Below are 22708 nucleotides of genomic sequence, written 5' to 3'. Positions count from 1 at the left end.
TTTTAATTAAATGAGTTCAGAAAAGTGGCTACTACTCCAGTTTTCAAGAAATGGGTAATAAAAGTGCTTTAACTAATAACTGTTGTATGCTCACTTGAGATCTCTTTACCCTCAAATAGCAAACTTTAGAAAGAACCAAGTAGCAATTGCTGTTCCAGATAAAGAGCAAACTGGTTGTTCTTGGTTCTCACAAGGCCAGCTCAGTTTCTTCTAGCTGGTCTCTTAGACTTTCTTGTCACTTAAATGCGGTAGGGGGAAAATAACTATAATGTTGAACAAATATCTTGCTAACCTTTTCCCATTCAAATCTATTGCCTCGTGATTTTGCTGCCACAGACACTTTGTTCTGAACTCTGTAACCCAGCACATGTCTCAAAGGCCCTAAGTAACTGAAACAACCTCACCTGATCACTTACTAGAAAGTATGATAAGGATAGCAAGGCCTCCCAATATATATACTTTTCTGTACATACAAGCAATGGTTATTTAACTGGTCAAAAGGCGGGAGACATTCCTGGAACCAAAGGAATGGTGAAGAAATCTTCTACCAGGATATGGGAAAGGCAGTCCACCAGATTATTATTTGAAGATTTGAAAGTTGTAGAAGACCAACCAGAAAAGGTAATCCCCAGAAGTCAGAGAACATTTGGGAAAGGATACTCTTACATTTGTGGCAGCAGGTGGCAAGCCTCGGTGCCCAAATCACTTGGGAGCTTTTCAAGTTTTCCATTCTCAACTCCCATCCTAGAAAAATTCTGACTCAGTAGGTCTGGAGTGGGGTCTTGGGCACTGGTGGTTTTTAGAAGCTCCCCCAAAGGATTCTGATATGTGTCCAAGGTTGAGAATTACTGCTTTAGACTACAAAGTGCCTGCACATACATTATCCAGAGTTTTGTATACTTAAAAAGAGGAAAAAAGGAAACATTTTTTAATGCCTGTTAATTGTTTAAGGAAATAGGAAGAGACAGGAGTAATTGTGAAAATGAAAGGATTACAAAAGAATAAGTTTCCAAAAATTGAAGGAAAAAACCTCACCTTTGCAGGGCTAAAATGAGGGATGATATCAATCCATGGAGTGTAGAACGTTAAGGAGAGGGTTACATGCCATATTTCCTGCTCTATAGGAAATACTCTTGAGATGACAACAAAATTCCCTACCCAGAGAAGACTGAAAACAATCATCTAATATTTGGTGCCGATTATTTCCTAAAACCTTATTGAGTCCACTCTATAAATGAGAAATATTGAAGAAGAGGTAAAGACATTTATTGTTATTGAAAAAGTCTGTTAGAAAATATGTTGAATATTTTCCATGTGCATTTTGGGACTGTGCACATGTCTACATGTGTAGACAGACAACAGTCCTCTACAGTGATCCTAACAGCTTTCATTTAGTTATAACTAATAATTCTGTAGGTTAAGTGGCAAGTAACAACCTTGGTTATAGCTGAAGGATAAAGTACAGCCAACGCTAGGCTGTCAGATCAGGGGGAAATAGAAGTCACAATAAAGCAGAAGAAAAGTAAGTTGTAATCAGAAAATAGGATGTCGAATTTAAGATTTTAGAAGTGGGTGATGACAAAGCTTAGGATACGATCAAGAGAGTGCGTGGCTGCTGTCAACAAAGAAGAGGCTAAGCTGTCATCTTCATGTCATGTCAACCAATAAGATGGAGAGAAAGAGTACTTCAGATTCAGGAAAGAAAATCTTCCAGACCCTAAGTGTTTCCTTAAGATAAGGAGATTCAGCTAATAACCCTTTTCCCCCGCTAGTTTCTAACTAACAGAGATGACTAATAATAACAATAACGATAGTTCAGCACTTACTGTGTGTCAGCATTGTTCCAAACACTTTGCATATGTTCTAATAGTCACAACAATTCTTATGACATTAACATTATTGTGCCCATTTTACAGATGATAAAACTGAAATATGGGTTAAGCAACTTGTCTGATATGGGTCATAAATGCTGGGGAGAAGACATGGACAGAGTTGGGGTTAGAGAATATCTTACGGAAGGTACCAACAAAAGAAAGTGAACGGAGTCCAGGGAGAGGCCTATCAACGTATATTGCACAGCAACAGGAGCCTTGTGAGAAATGAGTCTGAAATAATGCACTGGAGCCATATGGAAGAGTCCTAAACACCAGTGTTCAGAGTCTGAACCTGGTTTGGGAGGGAGGAAGAAAATGACGTAATCAGAGCTTGAAGTGATTAACTTACATGTGAAGAAATTAGAGAGAGGCTGTCATGAAAGGACAAAAGTCAGGGTTCTTTTGGCCCTGATAGTACGACAGGTAATGAATGTATGAATGAGGGGTGTGGCAGTTGAAAGTTAAAGGAAGAGACAAGTTTGATATATGTTGCAAAAGTCAAATGCAAAGTTTTGGTAACTGGTTGGATGCAGAGGGGGAGGAGGAGGGAAGAATTTAAAGTGAATCCAAGGTTTCAATCCAAGTGACTGAGTGAACTGTCAGTGGAAATCCAGGAAAGGCACTTTGTGGAGACAAGAGGGTCAGCACGAGTAGCTGGACTTTCCAGTGGGTGGTTTGTTGTGTGAGGAAGCCATCAGGTGGACAACCACAGCAGAAAGTTGAAAACAAATTTGGAATGGAGTCTGGGCTAGAGACGAAGCTTTCGGTGTTGTCTGCATAATGATGCTGGGGTCAACATGGGGAGTAGATGAAACTCTGATGGTGGGAAAAGACAGGGAATGGAGACGCTTAGAAAACATCTAACTTTGAGTTAATGAAGAAGAAGAGGAGCCCGCAAAGGAGACAGAAGGATAGGAACCCCTCAAAGTGTGCATCACAGAACACAGAGGAAGGGGAGGTTCCAGGAAAGAGCCGACTCAGCAAACCCTCAGAGAAGCCAGGAAGAGGAAAGCCATTTGGAGTTGTTGGTTTGAAGGTTTTAAGGATCAAGAGTAGCAACAGAAGGATAGGAGGTGGCCTCAGATGGGAAGGAGGGAGTATTATAGATACAGGAGATGAGGCAGCAGCAGGACCAGCCTATGCTTTTAAGAATTTGACAGCGAGGAAGAAAGAGAAAATAGTTACTTGAAAGGTAAGACATGTAGAGGAAAGTGCTTTGTTTTGTTCTTAAGATAAAGGGTACCACATAAATCTGTTTTAGACAGAGATAAAGGAGCCATAGAGAGGGGTGAGTGAAGATGCATAGGTACTGCCAGGCAGTGGCAACGAAAACACTTTCCATGGCAGAAATCACAGCAGGAAGTGGTCCAAAACTGTTTTCTAACCTTATCATAAAACAAATGAGAAATCAAGGGGCTGCTATGCCTAACAACCCCCATGCAGCCTTTCTCTTAAGAGAATAAAGGAAGGACCAATGGAGTCAAGTTTTTTTCCTCTTCTGGGGGAATGCATGAGTTTAATCCACACATCCCATGGCAGGGGGGAAAGGAGCCCTCACTATTGACGTTCTTTAAAGAGCAAAATAACTTCCATCAGAAGTAGAGAAGAGAAAACTTTGATAATGAATTTGGGGTGTGAAACAGTAGGATTTTCTTTTTATAAATATTGTTTACAGGTTGCATAACTTGTAAATACTCTATGTGCAGGATAGGGGAGGGCATTTTTATCCCGTTTTTCAAAAAAGAAATAAAGACAGTAAAGCACCAATGTTATTTCACTCCCTCTGTATGAAGCAAAAGCTTCCTGGGGGGAGGAGGGAATAAATAGAAAGGCAAAAATATTGACAGTGGAAATATTGATAGTGGTTAAAGAGTGATGGCTGGTTTTGACTGCTACAGGCCTAAGTAGGACAACTGCTATGAAACATTCATCAAACAATCTGCTCCATTGTCCAGTTCTTTCCTGTCAAGGGGAGGGAGAGGGGGCGGTACTGGATACAGGATGTCAGAAAGGAAAGGGGGAAATGGAAAAGGGAGCAAAGAGATAAAGAGAGACTGTTCCTAGGGAATGTGCACACCCTCCCTCTTGTGTGGGAAGGGCTGGGTACCATGTGTGTCCCTGTGTGACCATTCAGAAATGGTCCCTAGGGCTGCATCGCTGCCACATTGCTGCCCAGTCCTCAGACACAGAGAAACGCGTTGGAGGTTGTTAACGCATCTCCCTCTGGAGACAAAACTGGGCTCAGCAGCAACAAGAGAATTCCAGAGGGGATTTGTCTCTCCTCCATGATGGGATAATGGCTGTTCCCTGATACCCAGGGAAGAATGAAGTTTAATGCTTGCCTCCCACGGTATTGCACACACAATCCTGAACAGCCGGGCTGCTAATATAATTTAAAGAGAAAAGAGAACTGACTTTCCACCATCTATATATAATGTATTCATAATAGAGCTCTCAGTGAGGAGGTGTAAGGAGTTCCTGTTTCCGTACAGACAAGGAAGCAGAGCGTTAGGCAAGTATCCAATGAGTTTCAGTCGCAGACAACCAATATGGAAAATCCAGGGGCACTTGCTCCACATTTCTATTTAATAGCAGCATTTTTTTTTACCTGAAATATGCTAGCAATTCTCTCACTTACAAAATTGACTGTACGTAATGATTAGTAAATATATTTTTTCTTAATAGTTGCTGAATATTCTCCATGTTCTAGAGATGACATAAAAATAAGGCATTGCTTATCATCTTTTTTTACCCTTTTCCCTTTATTTCTGAAAAGATAGGATAGTAAAGCCATCTCAGAATGATCTATTTTCAAGAAAATGGAAATAATAAAACATAAAACAGAGTTTTGTTAAGTTTCGTATTATGTATGAAATGCCTCCTCTAAAATTTAGTAAAACAGATAAACTGGTGACGATCACCTAGTAGAAGTTAAGAAGTTTAATTCTAATATGGGTGGTAGTGGAGAAGAACAAGGTTAGTGGTGTCAGAACGAGGGTGTTTTCCTTCTTGATTTTGCTTGTGAGGCACAGCCACCTGTGCGGACTCCCCAGTGTCCGAGCCAGTCACTGAGCTAACCAGATAATGACTGACGCTAAATAGAAACCAATGGCAAAATAAAAGGTATTTGTTGAAGAGGATTTTCACCTTAGAAATACTTTTTCACTGTATTTATGTGTCTGTCATGGTCACTTGTACTTTCTAACACTAGATCATCTCAGTGTGTAGGAGGATGCCTACCCTGCCGTTCACGCAGAGGAACGAACGGAACATGCATTTGATCATTTAATAGCAGATTCGGTTCATTAAGAGATGAGTTCAAAAGGGGACCATATAACTGAGCTGCGTTGAGCTCTTCAAAATGTTTTTCTGATCCGTCAAGTAATCGTTCCTACTAACTCATTTTTACAATAGTAAAATGGTATTTACAAAAGCATGAAAAGAAGTCAGCTTTTGTTTTGTTTTTAAATTCTGCCTTTTCTAGAATTTAGATGCCTATCCCAGCATTATTGAAATGGCAGTGTTTCCATGCCCTTTAAATAAAGTGGACATGCCACCATTAAGCATTCTTCTGTGAGGGACACTCAAGCAACCTCTAGTTTGTCTTTATTATGAATATTCTTCAGCAAGCATCGTTGTTATTCCAAAGTTAGTTTATTTCCTCAGAATCATTTTCCTGAAATGAAATTATAGATGAAATGATATTGACTATTTTAAAGCTCCTCTTTCCAAACATATTTCTAAATAGCTTTCCAAAGGGTACTTATTAGTTTCCCTTACACTGGGAATATATGAGAATTATAATTTTACTCCAGGCTGAACAAGCTGCTAGTAAGACTACATTACTTTTATTTGTGCTCATTTTATTCCCAGCAAGCTTGAACATTTTTACAAGTGCAGAACTCATTTACATTTTTTGTGTGTTTATTTGGTTCTTAATTTTTGTTAGTTTTCTTATCAACGGACTTATTTTTTCCAGCCCCAGTCTCAACCACTTTCCTCACCTTTATTGCTTTGCACAGGCTCCCATGATTCATTCAGCTACTGGGTAGATGAAAAGTCCCCAGTGGGGCCTGACCAAGCTCCAGCTATCAAACGCCTCGCCAGAATTTCCTTGGTGAAGAAGCTGATGAAGAAATGGTCTGTGACTCAGAACCTGACATTCCGAGAACAGCTCGAAGCTGGGATCCGCTACTTTGACTTGCGTGTGTCCTCCAAGCCAGGGGATGCCGATCAGGAAATCTACTTCATTCATGGGCTTTTTGGCATCAAGGTCTGGGATGGATTGATGGAGATGGACTCTTTTCTCACACAGCATCCCCAAGAGATTGTCTTCCTGGATTTCAACCACTTCTACGCCATGGATGAGGCCCATCACAAACGCCTGGTTCTCCAGATCCAGGAGGCCTTTGCAAACAAGCTATGCTCAGCCTGCAGTGTGGAGAGTCTGACGCTACAGATCCTGTGGGAGAAGAAGTGCCAGGTAGGAGAAACAGGATGAGCTTCCAAGCACAAGAAAGGGACTGTTTCTGCCTTTTCTATATCTCCAGCTGCAAGATAGCTCACACCAGGGCTCCTAGGCGAGAAGGCATAGATTGTTTGGAATATTAAGCAGACACAGGTTCCCAGGCTCTAGGAGAGCTTTCAGCACTCTCCTGGGTGCCCTTGTACTGGGATTAACCCCTGCCAAATATTTAAAACTTGTTTGGCAACCCGTTTGACATCTAAATTGACTTTGAATGTCCTGGCCAGAACCAGCCCAAGGCAGTTGTAAAACTGGACAAGTTGGTATACCATTTTTCTATCTGCCATAGAGGCCTCCTCATCTTCACCCTCCTAGCTCCCCAGGTATAGTCCATTCCATCCTGCCTTCAACTCAATGTCAGAGAATTCCTGCCAAAATATTGGTAAGTGAAAGCTTTAGCTGGTAAAGGCATCTGAAATGATCTTCTTGGGTGTGTTAACATTTTAAAAGACCATCTTCACAGAATTTGGGTCATGGCAGGAGAGAGAGTTAAGGAAGGAAGTGCCCATGGGAGGGGTGCAGGCTGGGAGATTATTCCCCAGGTTGCTTATGCTAAGAAGAGCCCCTAAACTTAGACCCATGAGGGACGTACTCAAGGAAAGGAATTTGAGCCTCAGATATACTCAGCTCTGAATGCCAAAGGATAATAGATTGTGGGAGAGGAGCGCTCCACGAAAGGTCAGCCTCTGACTTAGACTCAAAAAAAGAAAAAAAAACAATTACCTTTCTTTCATGTTTGATCACTTATTGGTAAATATATGGACCAAAGCATCTTAAAGAGGCAGTTATTTTTGAACTTAGAGATTTTGATTAAAAATCAAAGACTATTCACTTACAAATATGCATTGAACACCAAGAATATGCTAAGCACCATTCTAAGTACTTGGGATAAGTTCGTATGTAAAAAAACAAAGACCCTTGCCCTAAGGGCTTTCATTTGGGTGGAAGAAGATATAGCATCGGAAATAACCATACCAAATACATTATACATAATGCCAGAAAGTGGTAACATCTGAGTCTCAAGAAAAAGAACTCAATGGATGTAAATTGCTGAGCAGGAGGGGAGAGTATTTCAGAGAAAAATACAGCAGAGTGAGGTGGGGCAGCAGATACAAAACACAGGCCCTGGACAAGAGTTTCTGCCCCTGGAATTGAGTAGAATAAGAGTTGGTTTGCTAGCCTACTGTAAACAGAAATTCTCCATGTAACCTATAGGATCAGATTGCTCAAGAAGGCTCTTTGAAGAAAGGCATAAAACAAACTCCTTTTGTATAATTTGTACTTTTTGCATCATTTCCAAGGCAGAGTAAAGAACAGCACCATCTTCTCATCCCCTGACATTTTACCCAGGGGCCAGGCAGCACGGGAGATGGTCAGACAGGTCAGACAGGCCCTGTCGGAGGATCACACATCCCCACCCCACCCCCAAGCTCCATTTCACAGGCCAGCTTTCCTCACTTATGTATGCTAGAAACCCCAGCCTTCCAAAACAGCCAATTACACCGCCAGCAGGAAATCCTCCCCAATCTCCCAGACAATCTGCTTATAGTGAGCCTGTCATTAACCTCATTAACACACGTGTTTACCATACACATCATTAGCAGTCGGTCAGACGTTACTCAAAACCATTAAAAACAAGAACAACTATTAGTAGCTTGTTCAGTGCTTCAAGCCTGGAACTCCCTACCTCTAGGCCTCCTGGAGCAGTTGGTCAGGCACTTTAGTTAAGAGCTAAAAGCACACTGGAAACAAGACACATTTAGAGCCTTCCTTCTTGGGTGTCTGGAGGATTATGCTCTGGGCCAGCTATTTGAGGATTGCAGTCCAGGGAGTGTAAACACACCCGCTGGACATTCAGATAGAGTTCACTGGTGCCTGGAGGGGGAAAAATATATTACTTCTGGAAACCTAAGCAGCAGAGTTCTGAATTGGGACAATCAAAATAGCAATTCCCCATCCCTCGGCTGCCTCTCAGAAACTAATTAATGCTGTAGATGTAGCTTGCTAATTATTTTCAAAATCATCACCATCCTGAGAGATCCCTGTGGAGACCCATCACCTCCTGGAAATCTCCCCTTCCTTAAGTAGCTTGCTCCTGCTCTCTTCTGGGAAAGGTTATTTCATTCAGAGTCAGCACGCACAATTGAAAATCTATGTACTCCCAAATTAGTTCAATGTGTTGATCTCAACTCCAAGAGCTAAGTGTCAATTTTGTGAGCGTCTGAGTCATAACTTGTAGCTGCAGGGGTTCTCCACCTGGGGTCCAAAGAATTTCAGAAGTCTGTGAATTTGGATGGGAAAAACTGCATATTTATTCTCACTAGACTTTAACTGAAAATTAATATACTCATAGATGATGAGTGCAGGCAGGCATGCTTAGCAGTATTGGCCCTACCTGTAACTTGGTCCCTGTAGAAATCACAGATATTTCCATATCACATTTCAGTGACTGCAGATATCTTGAAATATCATTTGTACACACATCATTAATTCAAAATTATGGAACTTGTTAGACTTACCGCAAAATATTTTTACTTAATGTACTTACGAGCACAAACATTAATTTATAGCAAATTCAATGAACATATTGATAGGTCTATTTCCATCTCATTGATTTCCTGTGTAATCCTATTTTACTTTATGCATTAATTTAAATCATAGTCTGAGAAGGGATTTAGGATTTTGCCATCCTTCCAAAGGTGTTCATGACAAAAATAAAGAATCTTCAAGCTAGACATATACAAGTACTTAAATCTTTTCTTATTGATGTTTCTAAAAGTATATATAACTGTTCTTGAATTTCCACATGTTTATATTTGTTTTCCTTTTTTCCTCTCAATCAGCATAAAGCCAAGGAATTAATGTTCAGCTCCTTCCTGAATTGCTCTCCCTTTTCTGCTTTGAATGTTTCAGGTCCTTATTTTCTATCACTGTCCCTTCTACAAGCAATACCCCTTCCTGTGGCCGGGAAAGAAGATCCCAGCGCCCTGGGCCAATACCACAAGTGTGCACAAACTAATCCTCTTCTTGGAGACCACTCTGAGTGAGCGAGACCCGCATGGCACCTTCCACGTCTCCCAGGCGATTCTCACCCCCAGAGTGAAGACCATCGCCCGAGGCCTGGTTGGAGGCCTCAAGAACACTCTGGTTCACAGGTAAGAATTTGCTTCCATCCCACAAGTAAGGTGTTTTTAAAAAATAAGAAAAATTAGAAAAAAAATTTACCTGAGTTCTCTTCTGAACAAACAGCAGTAAAACCGTATAGTTTGGAGATTTAAAATAACAGCAAAACAAAATACCTTATATTTAAAAAACTTTCGTTTGAGGTGGCTTGCATTAACTGGCCAGAGGCTCTCTAAATACTTTATTAAAATGTACATACTATACCCTAAATGCACTCTAAATTTTGATACTAAAGCAAAGCATTTTAAGCCAATTCCAGCACGTGGTCCCACTGTGTTCTTGCCCTCGCCCTTGCCGCTGGCCCAAGTACTCACCTAAGAAGCGTTAAGTGAGACTGTTGTGCAAGGTGCCAGGGATTCAGAGGTGGCCTGCAAGGATTTGGGATGTTCTTCTCCCTCCCATAGTAGCAACGAGTCCTAAGAAGCAGCTTAGGATGCCATCCACCATGCCATAGCTTCAAATACTTTCTCAGAGTAGACTCAATCCTGACTGCACAGTCAGATAGGAGAAGCATCGGGATTTTGTATTAGAGGATATCCTTTATCCTGGATACCAGTAGATGATAGGTGTTGTCAAGAAAAACAATGCCTTGTATATATGTGCATGCATGTGTGCATGCCTATGTCTGTGTACATGTACACATACATGTTTATGTCTGTCTGTGTGTAAAGGGCCTGTTATAAATACAGTTGGATGATAGGGCCTTCCTTGCAACCCACACTGAGGAAGATAATATGCTTGGGTAAGAGGGAATATTTACAAGAGTCACTTTGGTGCCTGAGTTCCAGGTGGTGAGCACCAGAGTTCAGATAGTGAAAGTTGCATCCAAAAGCGTGTCCCTGTCTATTTGGCTCTAAATTTGGATAGCGTGACTTCAGATAGCAGGAGTTCAGCTGGCAGGAGATTAGATAACAAACCTGAACTTCTCTTTCTCAGGGAGAGCTCCTGGTGAGGTTGCCATGAACAAAACCAGACACCCCTTTTTGTGTGGCTCTACTAAGTCTCCACTGAATTACTTGTACTGACCTTGGAAAGGAGCATTTCATAAACCAGTGATAGATCTCTGAAAGATCCTCCAGAATTATAAACTTTCTTGTTTTATACTACATGTTCCTGTAGCCATGCCATTTTCCTCATGCCTTTGGTAAATTCAGATTAACATTATTTATTTATGTATTTATTTAACAAAGATTGAATACCTAGGAGGAGCTAAGTCCAAAGATACCAGATAAATAATGTAGTCTCTGCCCTCATGGAACTTACAGTCTATCAGAAAAAATAAACATAAATTTCTTTTAAAAAAAAAGTGAAAAATTACTATTTGTGGAGACAGAGCCAGGAGTGCAATTTCCAGGCTCTCGGCCTCACATGGAAAGGTGCTGGCTCGGGTAGTAAATGGCCATCAGCTGTGATCAGATGGCCATCAGCTGTGGCTAGTTGGCTGTCAGCTGTAACCAGTGAGCCATTGGCCACTAATATAACTGCTGTGGCTATGCTGGCAGCGGATGGTAGCTGAGCTAGCAAGCGTGAACTACAGTTAGCACTGCGGATTGCATCTAGCAAGTGGGGTTGGTTGGTTGGCAGAGAAGTGGACCGCAGGTTGCAGATCATGTAGATCCTGCTTCCTGTGTCTCCAACCCAGCCGCCAGGGAGACTATAGTGGTATGACTCCCCTATCTATGGCTCCGTGGGTGTTCCTTTTTGGCCTCACCATATCCTGCGTTCTTGTGTGGGGAGCGGGACCAGAGACCCCACATGCCACCCTGCATGACACTTATAAAAGTCTGTGCAGAGAGCTGCACTAATAAGGAAGATGGCATTATTTAAAAATAAGGATGTTATATCTGTATACTGTATTCTGAATATGCAGTCCCCTCCTACAGATGATTTCATTTGATTCTTAAATTAAGCCAGCCTCTAGGAGGGCACACTGTCTAGAGTACATTATCATCCCCAATTCAGAGAAGGTTCAGTGACCAGGACCCACATAGCTGGTAAAAGTCAATAATATGTCTCAACCCTGGGCTTCTGATTGCCAGACTATTACGCTTTTCAGTGTTCAACACTGACTTGATATAGCACAGTTCAGAGCCCTCTTCCTTTCTGTGCCACTGGTAGCAAGCAGATGCCTCCAAGATTGGAAAGATACACAGGCATCTTGACTCCTCCTGGTCACAAGAATATTACAAGCATGCCACCTGCATTTCTGGGTTTCCAGATCAACAGAAGGGAGAAATTTGCTTAAGAGTTTGTTCCCTAACACCAGCACAATGTGTGGCTGTCATTTCCTCTGAGCTATTGAACAAGTATAAGAAAGAAGGAGTTGTCACAGGGCCTTCCCCAGAATGCCAACACCCAGAAGGTCTGTCCTAACTCAGGCATGCAGGGGTGCTGTCAAACTGCTCCTGGGCACTGGTTATCAGCTTAACCAAGAGAAAACGAAGGTATATTTTCTGACAAACATAGAGGTGGTTTTCTCAGTAGAGAGTTAACCCTCCTAACTCAAGTGAATTTCATACCTGAGATCTTATTCACCTTGGTTCATCACCCTAAAAGGAAGCGATGAATAGATGTTCTGACTGAATTTCTATGACTTTTCCCCAGATTCTTAGAAACCTTGCACTCCCACCAAAATCAAATGAAAGTAAGTTCTGCCTCAGCTTGAGGACAGAGCAGCCATGGGACTGTAGAAGGGGACCCAGACTGAAATCAGAGGCCCGAAATTGAAGCCTAACTTGGTCCTTGTTTGGACTGAACTGTGTTTCCTGAAAATTCACGTGTTGAAGCCTAAACCCCCAGTACCTAGAATGCAACTATATTTGGGCATAGGGCCGAAAAAGAGGTAATTAAGTTAAAATAAGGCTGCTAGGATGGACCCTAATCCAATCTGATCACTGTCCTTATAAGAAGAGGAAATTTGGACACACAGAAAGACAACAGGTATGGGTGTGCACAGAGGAAAGACCATGTGAGGACACAGTGAGAAGGTGCCATCAGCAAGCCAAGGAAAGAGACCTCACAAGAAACCAAACCTTGGACTTCTAGACTCCAGAACTGTGAGAAAATAAAATTCTGTTGTGTAAGCCACCCAGTCTGGCATTTTCTTATGGCAGACCTAGCAAACTAGTGCAGTCTCTTCTCAACAGAGTGGCCTTTGACAAGTGTGCTAAAGTTTCCTCACCAGTGAAATGGGGTAACTAATACCACATAAGATATAGACTGTTAACATGAAAAAGCCTACCACAGTACCTGGCACAAAATAGGCATGTCATCCCTACTTGTAAGGAAACCCAGAAACAGTGGAGTGAGCCTCAAAGTCCAAGGGAAGTTCCTAACCTGCTCTGCAGCCCTTAGGATTTGGTGCTTCATGTCCTGTCAGCAGTATCTGGCTCAGCCTTCTGCACTGATCTCTCAGCTTGGTGAATGCCAGGAGTGAAGAAAATAAGTGGCTCCTCCTCACAGTGGGTTCTACATTTCCCTTTCTTTGTACATAATACTGGTTATTTGATACTTGCCTTGGAGAAAGTTGACATATGCAACCCGAAGCTGACACAGAGCTCTTTGTGACCGGAAACCGCAGGTGCACGCCTTTCCCACATTTCTCTGCTCAGGCTCCAGGGATCCCCAGAGGTTTGCTCTTTCTGGAGTCAGCTGGAGTTGCCACCAAGCCTTTAATTTTCATTTTCCCATGGTGACCAGAAGATGGCGCCTGCATTTCATACTTAAATACTGCCTAGCAATTTTTTAGTCTTGAGTGGATCAGAACTGCTGTGACCTTCATGTGAACCATTGTGCATTCCAGGTCTCTCTCTCCAAGACGAGACTGTCTTTGCAGCCCTTCGTTCTCAGACCACAACATTTTGTCACCTAGACTGCAGAGTGTGACTAACCACTTTAGGAAAGTTTCTTACCCTCATCCCCCAAATGTCTCTACCTCACACTCTACCATTTATGATTCCTTCTCTTGTGCCAAACACTTATATAGTGCTTACTGGATCCCCAACATGGTTCTAAGCACTTTATATGAATTTATTTAATTCCCAAAAAAACTCCATGAAGTAGATATTATTATTCCCATTTTACAGGGGGAGAGACTGAGGCACAGAGAAATTGAATGAGTTGAATAAGGTCAAATTGAGGTTATCATGTCTTCAGGAGTCCCAGTTAAAAATGGAAGTATCCCGGTGATGGTAGTCTATTAAGTCATAATCAGCTATCGATATAAAAATGCAAATTGATTTATGAGATACATTTTAGCCCATGGCCGATTATAGAGTGAGGTAGGAGACCCAGGACTGATTATAATTATCATGATAAGAGGGAAAGAAAGAGGAGAGGGAAAAATTCTACCAATGGGTTGTCTAGGAGAAGACTGAGAAGTCAGGATGTGCATTCAAAGAAAGGAGGGCAGCTTCGAAGAAGAAAAGGAAAGACGATGACAACCCAAAAGAGTTACCAACGGGAGAGTAAGAAGCCTATTGAGATAATAAACTTTGCTTATTTTAAATTTTGGCCTAGAGCAAATTTTTTCCTAAAAAATCTCCATACCTTTGACTAAAACATAAGCCCTATTTTGTGACTTCCTTAACAGAGTTTCAATTTATCGAGTGTTTAGTGAGCTATTTTTACCATGATGCAAAACTATGAGGACACTTCATACCTCCCTCCTCTCTACACCCCCCCACCCCATCCTGTGGTATTTTACCCTTACTAGTAATGTAGAAAGTGTCATAGAATCATCATCATTGTTTATGTTACTAAGTTGTGAGCTTCTATGCACAAAACATTCTAGCTATCACATAGAAAAGCCCTCAAATTATAAAAAGGTACTGGCAGACTGTGTTTGTGGGACAACGGAGTAAGCACTGGTCTATTAAGAAGCCACATACAGTGCTGGAATAACTGTACATATACATGGAAAATGTGCACCTTGACCCCTACTTCACACCATATATAAAAATTAACTTGAGATGGATCTGAGAACTAAACATAAAAGCTAAAACCATAAAGCATTTAGAAGAAAATACCTTGTGACTTGGGAGTAGGGAAAAGTATCTTAGGTCAGTCACAGAAACTATGAAAGAAAAAATTGATATGTTAGACTCCATCAAAATGAAGAAATTCAACTCACTAAAATATACCAGTGAAAAAATTAATATGCAAGTTCAGGCTGGGATATAATATCAAAAACTATATCTGACAAAAAACTAGTATCCAGAATACATAAACAACTTCTACAACTCAACAATTAAAAGGAAAAGAAAAAAAAGAAAGAATAGGTAAAAAAAAATCGAAGAGATACATCCCAAAGAAGGAACACAAATGCCCAATAAGTACCTGACAAATTGCTCATTGTCATTAGTCATCAGAAAAATGCAAATTAAAATACTATGAGATCTTTTGACACACCCACTAGAATGTCTAAAATTAAAAAGATTGACAGCACCAAATTTTGGAGAGGATGTGAAGCGGCCGGAACTCTCATACTCTGTTGATGGGAAAGTGCAATGGAATGACTTCTTTGGGAAAAGATCTAGAAATTTCTTATAAAACTAAATGTAAACCAACCACATAATAAAGCAATTTCACTCCTTGGTATTTATCCAAGAGAAATGAAAATAAATGTCCACTAAAAGACTTTTTAAGAACGTCCATAACAGTTTTATTCATAATATCTAAAAACTGAAAATATCCTGTTTATCTTATCCATCAATAGGAAAATAGATAAACAAATTCCAGTATATTCATACAATGGAATATTATTCAGTGATTAAAAAAAAGAGCAAAGTACTGACGCGTGCAACCATATGGGTGAATTTCAAAACTATAATGCTGAATGAAAGAACCTAACACAGAGACTATATATTGTATGGCTTATATGATGTTTTAGAGCATGCAAATTTAATCTGGAGAGATATAGAGATAGATGATAGATAGATAGATAGATAGATAGATAGATAGATAGATAGATAGTTGCCTATGGGAGGATGGGTCAGGGATTAAAGGCGAAGGTGCATGCAGGAATTTCTGGGGTGCTGATAATTTTCTATACCTTGATAAGGGTATGACTTATGTGTATACCTTTGTCAAAACTCAGCTAGTGTACACTTAAGATTTGTGTGCTTTAATGATATAAACTTTATGTCAAAAGAAAAACTGAAAACAAATATGGAACCCTTGTTAATGGTATGCATTCTGAGGTATTTAGGGGATTTGTGTAGATATTTGCAGTTGGAATTTGTGAAAAATATAAGATGTATTGATGGAAGGATAGAGTGATGGATTGATGGATAGATGTGTTGATAAGCAAGTATAGTAAAATGTTAGTGGCAGAATCTAGATGGTGGAGATACTTACTGTAAATTTCTTTTGTGTTGCAATATGTTTGAAAATTTTCATGATAAAAACATTTACGATAAAAAATTAAAGAACCTGTTAATAAGTAGGCTCTTCACCTTAGTTTTCCAAGGTCCTGTTGACATGGATCTCTTTGGCCCTTGGGTCCAATAATCTCTTCCAGCACAGAAACCCTGAAAGTACACTTCTCTGATAGGCTGGCTACCACTTCATCCCTGAAAGAGATATGGAGCTTAAATGGACAAATTCTGAGGGCTCTTGCTTTTATTGAGATATTTTTGTTACATTGACGGAAATGTTTTATTTCCATTTCTGGAGGAGTCTTTCTAAACTCTACTGTCTGTTTTCTCTTCTTCTCCAATTTTCCTCTGTATAGGAATCTTCCTGCCATCCTAGACTGGGTAAAAACTCAGAAGCCTGGAGCCATGGGTGTCAACATCATCACATCTGACTTCGTGGACCTGGTGGACTTTGCCACGACTGTCATTGAATTGAATGACCTCCTACAGGAGGATAGAGCTTTGGCTAAATGCTGATTTTATTTTTTATTTAACTTAATGTTGAATTTGTTGATCCAGGCTAGAGTTCTGAAGGGTTTTCTGTTAAGATAGCCTTTGGGCAGTGATGGTGAAGTAAGAAGAGGAGGGCATCTTTTTTTCCCTCCTCACAGAGCCATTTGGATAAAATTACTGAGCTTTTAATTGCCTTTTTCCCAAATGAGACTTTTGAAAAACTTAAGTCCGAGGGAAGAAAGTGTGTTTCATGTGATCAAGGTCAAAATCTCCCCAATGGCTTATGATGTTGAATGTAATATGGAAATGGGGTCTCCAAGTTCCATTAGGGTACTGAGTGTCCCCCTAATTGGCATAGTTCCCTGTTGTCTTCCAGGATGTTGCATTTGGCTCAGTAGGAAGACTGAACCAGAAAGGTATTCTTGATAAAAAAAGACTGGCTCATCGCAGGTGTAGACTGCCCTGTGGGGTGGCCCTAACATCAACCTAGAGGCTTGAGGGGAGAAAGGGTTAAACACCAGTTCTCTCTAGATATGTTGAATGCCACCACTTCTTCCCTGGGAGAGTAAGACATTTATCACCAAGGTATTTCAGCTACAAGCGGTTTTTACATAGCTTGTGCTTGGTACACTGGTCAACTTCATTCTTTAGATAAAGAGTGCGTACTTTCCTTGATGTCAGAAATGTGTTTCCCTGTTTTAAAACCCTGATTCCTTTCTATGTATTTGGTTCCCTTCTTAAAAGTGAAAGGAACAATGATGGGAGATCTTTTCAATGTGGGGCCCAACAAGAAATAGACATGCATGTTTGTTGCATGCTGGATTTTTTTTTACTTTTTATTTTATTCTGCAGTTTTTCCCAAAATGGCTGTCAGGTAAGCACCTGCATCATTTTGGCAAAGTCCTCTTTGGAGTGGGACCCTCATGCCAGATCTTAGAATTGCATTTCACTGTTGTCTACCCAGAACTCGGGTCTATGCTGTGACACAACGCTAATGGAAGGTACCTCATCCGTGACAGTGTGGAGGCAGACACAGGACACATGGGAAAGTGCAATGGATTTAAGGAGCAGACTCCCAGTGGGTTTGGAGCCATTCTGTAACTCCTTGTAAACAAGACTACCTCGGGGACGTTTAAGATGACTTGTGTGTCATCAAGTGAGAAATACGCAGTGTTGGAACATTTCCAGCTTATGTCTTGATTGTTCTACTTTCTGCAGGCTCTTTCGAGCCTACTAATCACCACTGCATGAAGGCTTTGAAACTCAAGAGGGGATTTTTTTTTTTAATTGATAAGAGGTGCCTAGCTATAAAGAGCCCTCTTGTGTTTTTATTTATTTATTCATTTATTTATTTGTAGATTAAGTATCTTCAGTGCTTCTTACCTTAAGAGCACTCACAAAGGAGCTTCCTGAACTTTTCTTACCAGGCCGGATGCTGCCATGGTCTTCTCCCTCAGCAGGACCGTGCATCTCAGGACTGTGAGTGACCTCTGACTCTGTTATACATGTCCTGGTCTTCTATTCACGTAGGGAGCAGTGTTCGTGTGTGGTGTGGTCCAGATCTGAGAAGCCACTCCCAAGCCACGCACTGGGGCAGATGAAATGGGCCATAAGGAACTCTCAGTTCTTGAGGAAGACCCTCCATAAGACGGTTGAAATGAAGGAGCTAGAAAGAAAACTGGGCACGGGAATCTGTGCATCTCGATGCTCCTCAGAACTGTCTGAAAATCCCTAAGGAACTGTCAGCTTCTGGGTTCTTAAGGAGGAAAGATAAACATGGAATCCTGGATGGATGTGACATGGTTAACGATCATTGGACCACCTCCCAGTAGCTTCCCATGTCTATTCTTCAATGTTCATTGCTGGATTTGCATGTTGCCTGCAGCGGGGGTTATCCTAGGGGAGCTAGTCCAAGCACATGCACACCCCCAACCCTTGGTCTTCCAACCCTTACTCTCCATAAAGTGACTTAAGCCTGATCTTTAGCTTCCATAGCTCGAGGAGGTCACAACACAAACACCTGTGGGAAATCTGGTTTAACTTCATTCTCTTGCATTTGAACCCCTCTCCAAAGAGATTTCTGGGATTTTTATTCTCAAATTCTTTAGGGTCTTCTCTGGAAAAGAGTAAGAAAGTGAGTGCCCTCACTTTCTCAATTTTCCTTCAATTCTAATATTAAACTCCAGTGACAAGCTCTGAAATCCCTGGCCTACCCTCAGGGTTTTATTTGTTGTTATTGTTTCAGTTTGGTCTTACTTTTAACTCTTGGTTAATTGCTGGGGACTAGATTGGTTCCCTTCTTTAACCCATTGTTACTTGGCAAAGAAATAAGGAGGCAAGAGGAGAATTCGTCTCTGTTTTATTGGAGCCTCAGCTTTGACCAGGTGCTTGGTGCTATGTGGCCAGGGGTGTGACATGTACCTGCACAGGATGCCAGTGACACCCAAGGGCTGCTGACTGTTCAGTGAAATGTTTACTTGATTTTCTCCTTTAGTTTTAAAATATGTAATTGTGCTCGGGCTGTACCATTTCAGTGCACCTCAGTGTTTGCATGACAAGAGAAAAGTCATAGAGCAAAACACAAAAAGCACAGAAAACCGTTACCAAGGTCAGATGCATGGAGTCTTGCTCTGCGTGGCGAGTACCGGTGCTCACTCCTTCATGCTGCTTTGGGTTGCCAGTCTGGCTAACCTTTTGAAATTCTGTGCTGGAGTTCTGGGAGTTAGAAGGAGGACTATTTATAATTCACCCTTTATAAACACCCTCGAACTGGCAGAACCTCTGCCTCAAGAAAGAGTTGCTCAACATATTGTAAGAGATGTGTGCAGTCTGCTCCTTGACCTAAAGCCAAACAAGAGACGCAGTGATGGGACAGAGGCAAAACAGACTTTAGTTCTGTGACTCAATTCACAACTGCCAACAATAAAAATGGTGAGCCAACCACATTGCTTATTCTCACAGCTCTGGGGACCTTTCAGATCAAACAAGGCTATCATATTCGCTCAGAGTTAACTTCAAGATCAGCTAAAACACTACTTGATTGAGCCATAAAAGGCTTTAGGATTTGGGGCCATAGTTATTTTGAAAAGTAGAGTTGAGGTTTTCATGAGCTCCCTGGCCACATTTCCATGGTGTTGTGGCAAAGGGGACCATCACAGGTTTCAGTTAAAGATTAGAGCAGTGTTTAAAGGCTTAAACTTGGAGCCTATTAGAGTTACCACTGAGGTTTCATGGATACAGTAGATACACTTAGGATTGGAGAGAGAGATCAAGGTAGAATTGATGGAATGAGGAATTCTTGAGGATTAAATTTTAAATTAATGGCAGATCTAAAAGATCATGCCAAAAAATATATTTGTTGTATTAGCCTGTCTGGTAATTAAATTCAGTTATGTTCGTTAGTGCTCAGCCCAGTCCCCTGAATTCTTGAGAGCAGTTAAGTCACAGTCTGAAAAAAGAATTGTATATAAATTCAAAGAAAAGCATAAGGTCTGAGCCCAGGTCAACTCTAGTTCTTCTTTTGTGACCTCATAGTCACATCACAAGGTTTATGTTTCTGTTCAAGAAGGTAATGTGGTAGAGCATTCTGGAATTAAATGCAGTTTTGTGGTGTGACAAGATTTTCTATTTCTGTTTTTCTGAATCTGACCGTAAGAAAGTGCTCCCCACAGAGACATTACAACCCAGCCAGAAGGCTTAGCGCAAAGCTGAAGGCAGAGAAACAGAAGAGATGAGGACTGAAATGAAACCACCTGATTTCCTGGGAAGCAAAAGGGCTACACAAATTCAGACCATCTGACAGAATTAGTCTGTGCCACAGTTGAAGTTTTGTAATGTTCTTTATGGGCTAATTGCAGATTTTTACTGTTAGGTTCTGGGAAACAGAAGAGGTTAGTAAACGGGGCACAGCCACAAGAACTACCCTCCCTGGCTGAGCAAGGAAGTGACAGTGTGCTAAATCTGCCTTGGTTTTTTTGTCTGGAATAAAGATGCAATCTTCCACTTCAGTGCTGTTTTGCAAACCATGGTCAACTAGCTCCCCAAAATATCAGGTCCTGGAGGATGAGGTTAAATGCCTTATATTAAGGGAGCATACAGTTGTGGTCGTTCTTCCCTATGTGTCATGGGTGGAGAAATGCTACTTGGGTTCATGTCTCAAATGTGTGGTATAGGATCCCAGAACTTGTCCAACACTGGAGCATTAGTGATACATATAGTGAGATGAGCAGGGCTGAAAAAAACCTGCTGACATGTCTGAGAGCCCTTGAGAGCTGGGCTTTCCCAAACACAAGCCAAATAGTCATGTTATGAGCAGAGGAAACGAATAGAAATTGATAACATGAAACTCCAAACTGACAGGAAGTTTGTTTTGTATGGCATAGAACATGATTGTCCCTCTGCATTCCACTAACTTTCCAGTGCACCATGGCCCTCGGCCTCAGACTGCTTCTTAGTATTTGCCACCATGCCTTTGTCACACACAAATGTTGTTTTGGGTCACACAGGAGTGAACTACTTGGGTGATAAATGATTTGGCTGGAAACTTTACCCTTAATTCTAAATGATACTGAACAGCTCTTTACTGCCCCAAGGGATCCACCATCTCCTTATCCTTTGGCTTCTCCAACTTCCTACTAGAAATAGTGACACTCATGTTAACTGTATCAATGAGCTGGTCCTAACCCACAGAACACAGTACGCAATGCTATTGATGTTGTTGAAATAGCAGTCTTAGGCATTGTGAAAATAAGGCAACTCTCTCTATTCTGCAGCGGATATAGTATTCTAGTCTTTTCTCCAGCAAAACTTGTTCTTAGCACTTTTGAAATCCATTTCTAAGGCACATAGTTTGGATGAAACGGTTTTCTTCTCTTCACTGGGAATTCAATCCCATAGTCTACTGAGGCCCCAACAACAGTCGAGAGACATTTTCCATTTCATTCTTTGTCTTCTCCTTCCTAGGATACCAGTTTCTCCTTGTCTCCTGGCCATGCTTTATCATCTGCTGATTACTGTTAATCACAGGATGCTGGCAGAACATCCAATAAAAGGCACATACATTGGATAATGTACAAACACCCTCTTATCACGGTGTTTTTCTGCCCTTTGCTCTCTCAAATGCATTATTCTGCCCCCCTCCCCACTCCCATCCAGTCACTAGAACTGTACCTGATTGGAACCCAGAATTTGGGGCCAGTACTTCATTCAGAGAGCAGGGCCTTACTCACACGCTTGGAGCCCAATGAGAAGCACAGTACTTTGAAAAGTCAAATAGGCCTTTGGTAGCTTTGTACATTTGCAGTTTTACAGTTGTTATTAGTTTATACCACTAATAACACTTCAGTCATGAATCTATAATATCAATATAATAAATTTTAGTACATATTCTAGAGATAGTGGTACCTTGCTGCTATTATACTTACTAATTTGCACCCCAATTAATAAGTATTACATACAGATTGTGTATGCATTATTGTATTGTATATGCATATATGTATTGTGGGTAAGCCAACTATAATACTTAAGCTCACTGGTCAGCAATTAGAAAATACAGTAGTTCCCCCCTTATCCTTAGGGGATATATTCTAAGACCCTCAGTGGATGCCTGAAACCATGGATAGTACTGAACCTTATGTATACTGCATTCTATTTATTTTGTGGTAACCTTCTCTTTATTGAGGTGATCTTGGGTTTGTCAATAGCGATATAAAATTTCCTGTCAAAATATTTAAGGTTTTTAAAGAGTCCACTGTGAAGAAGCTATGGGAGTGGCCTGTGTATGATCCTCTCCAGGTTGAAAAAAAAACACAAAAAAACAGTTGGGTCCGTTGCACACTTTTGCCAAGAATTGGGTTTGGCTGTGCTCTTTGAACATCCTTAACTAACTAAATAAATATATAAATAAACCACTCTTTGAGATAGAAAATCACCTCTTTTTTCAGAAGGGAACTTTCTTTGTATTTCCCACAGAAGTCCACACTCAGATCATGTTCTCTCCGTGTTGTCCTGTGCTGCAGTTTAAACGAGGGGAGGAAAGTACTGGAGTCACTCAATCCCATAGACCACTGGGCAGGGTTTGTATGGAATGCACACGGCAAACCCCATTTCTTCAGCTTGGAAAATGATTCCTTTTCTGTGAATCCCTGAGACTACGATGCCTGAATGTCCTGGATTTGTGTGTGTGTGTGTGTGTGTGTGTTTTCCAAAGGAATTCTTGCTCAAATGTATGTTTCTTCCTTTACCCCTCTGCAAATCTG

The 22708-nt window shown here is 41.0% G+C and overlaps 1 protein-coding gene across 1 annotated transcript in view; it reads left to right on the top strand.

Moving 5' to 3' along the window:
* The window catches only part of PLCXD2 (phosphatidylinositol specific phospholipase C X domain containing 2), a 46528-nt gene extending 24431 nt beyond the window's left edge, over positions 1-22097 (top strand). The window contains exons 2-4 of the mRNA XM_019715180.2: positions 5897-6357; positions 9313-9554; positions 16316-22097. Coding sequence (XP_019570739.1) covers positions 5897-6357; positions 9313-9554; positions 16316-16475 — 863 coding nt within the window. The 3' untranslated portion in view covers positions 16476-22097. The remainder of the gene's footprint in view (positions 1-5896; positions 6358-9312; positions 9555-16315) is intronic.
* Positions 22098-22708: the final 611 nt, after the last annotated feature.

This window comes from Rhinolophus sinicus, linkage group LG01 (assembly GCF_036562045.2).
Source record: "Rhinolophus sinicus isolate RSC01 linkage group LG01, ASM3656204v1, whole genome shotgun sequence".
Classification (NCBI taxonomy): domain Eukaryota; kingdom Metazoa; phylum Chordata; class Mammalia; order Chiroptera; family Rhinolophidae; genus Rhinolophus; species Rhinolophus sinicus.
Note: the sequence above shows the minus strand (reverse complement) of the source record. Positions and strands in the feature narration are given on the sequence as shown.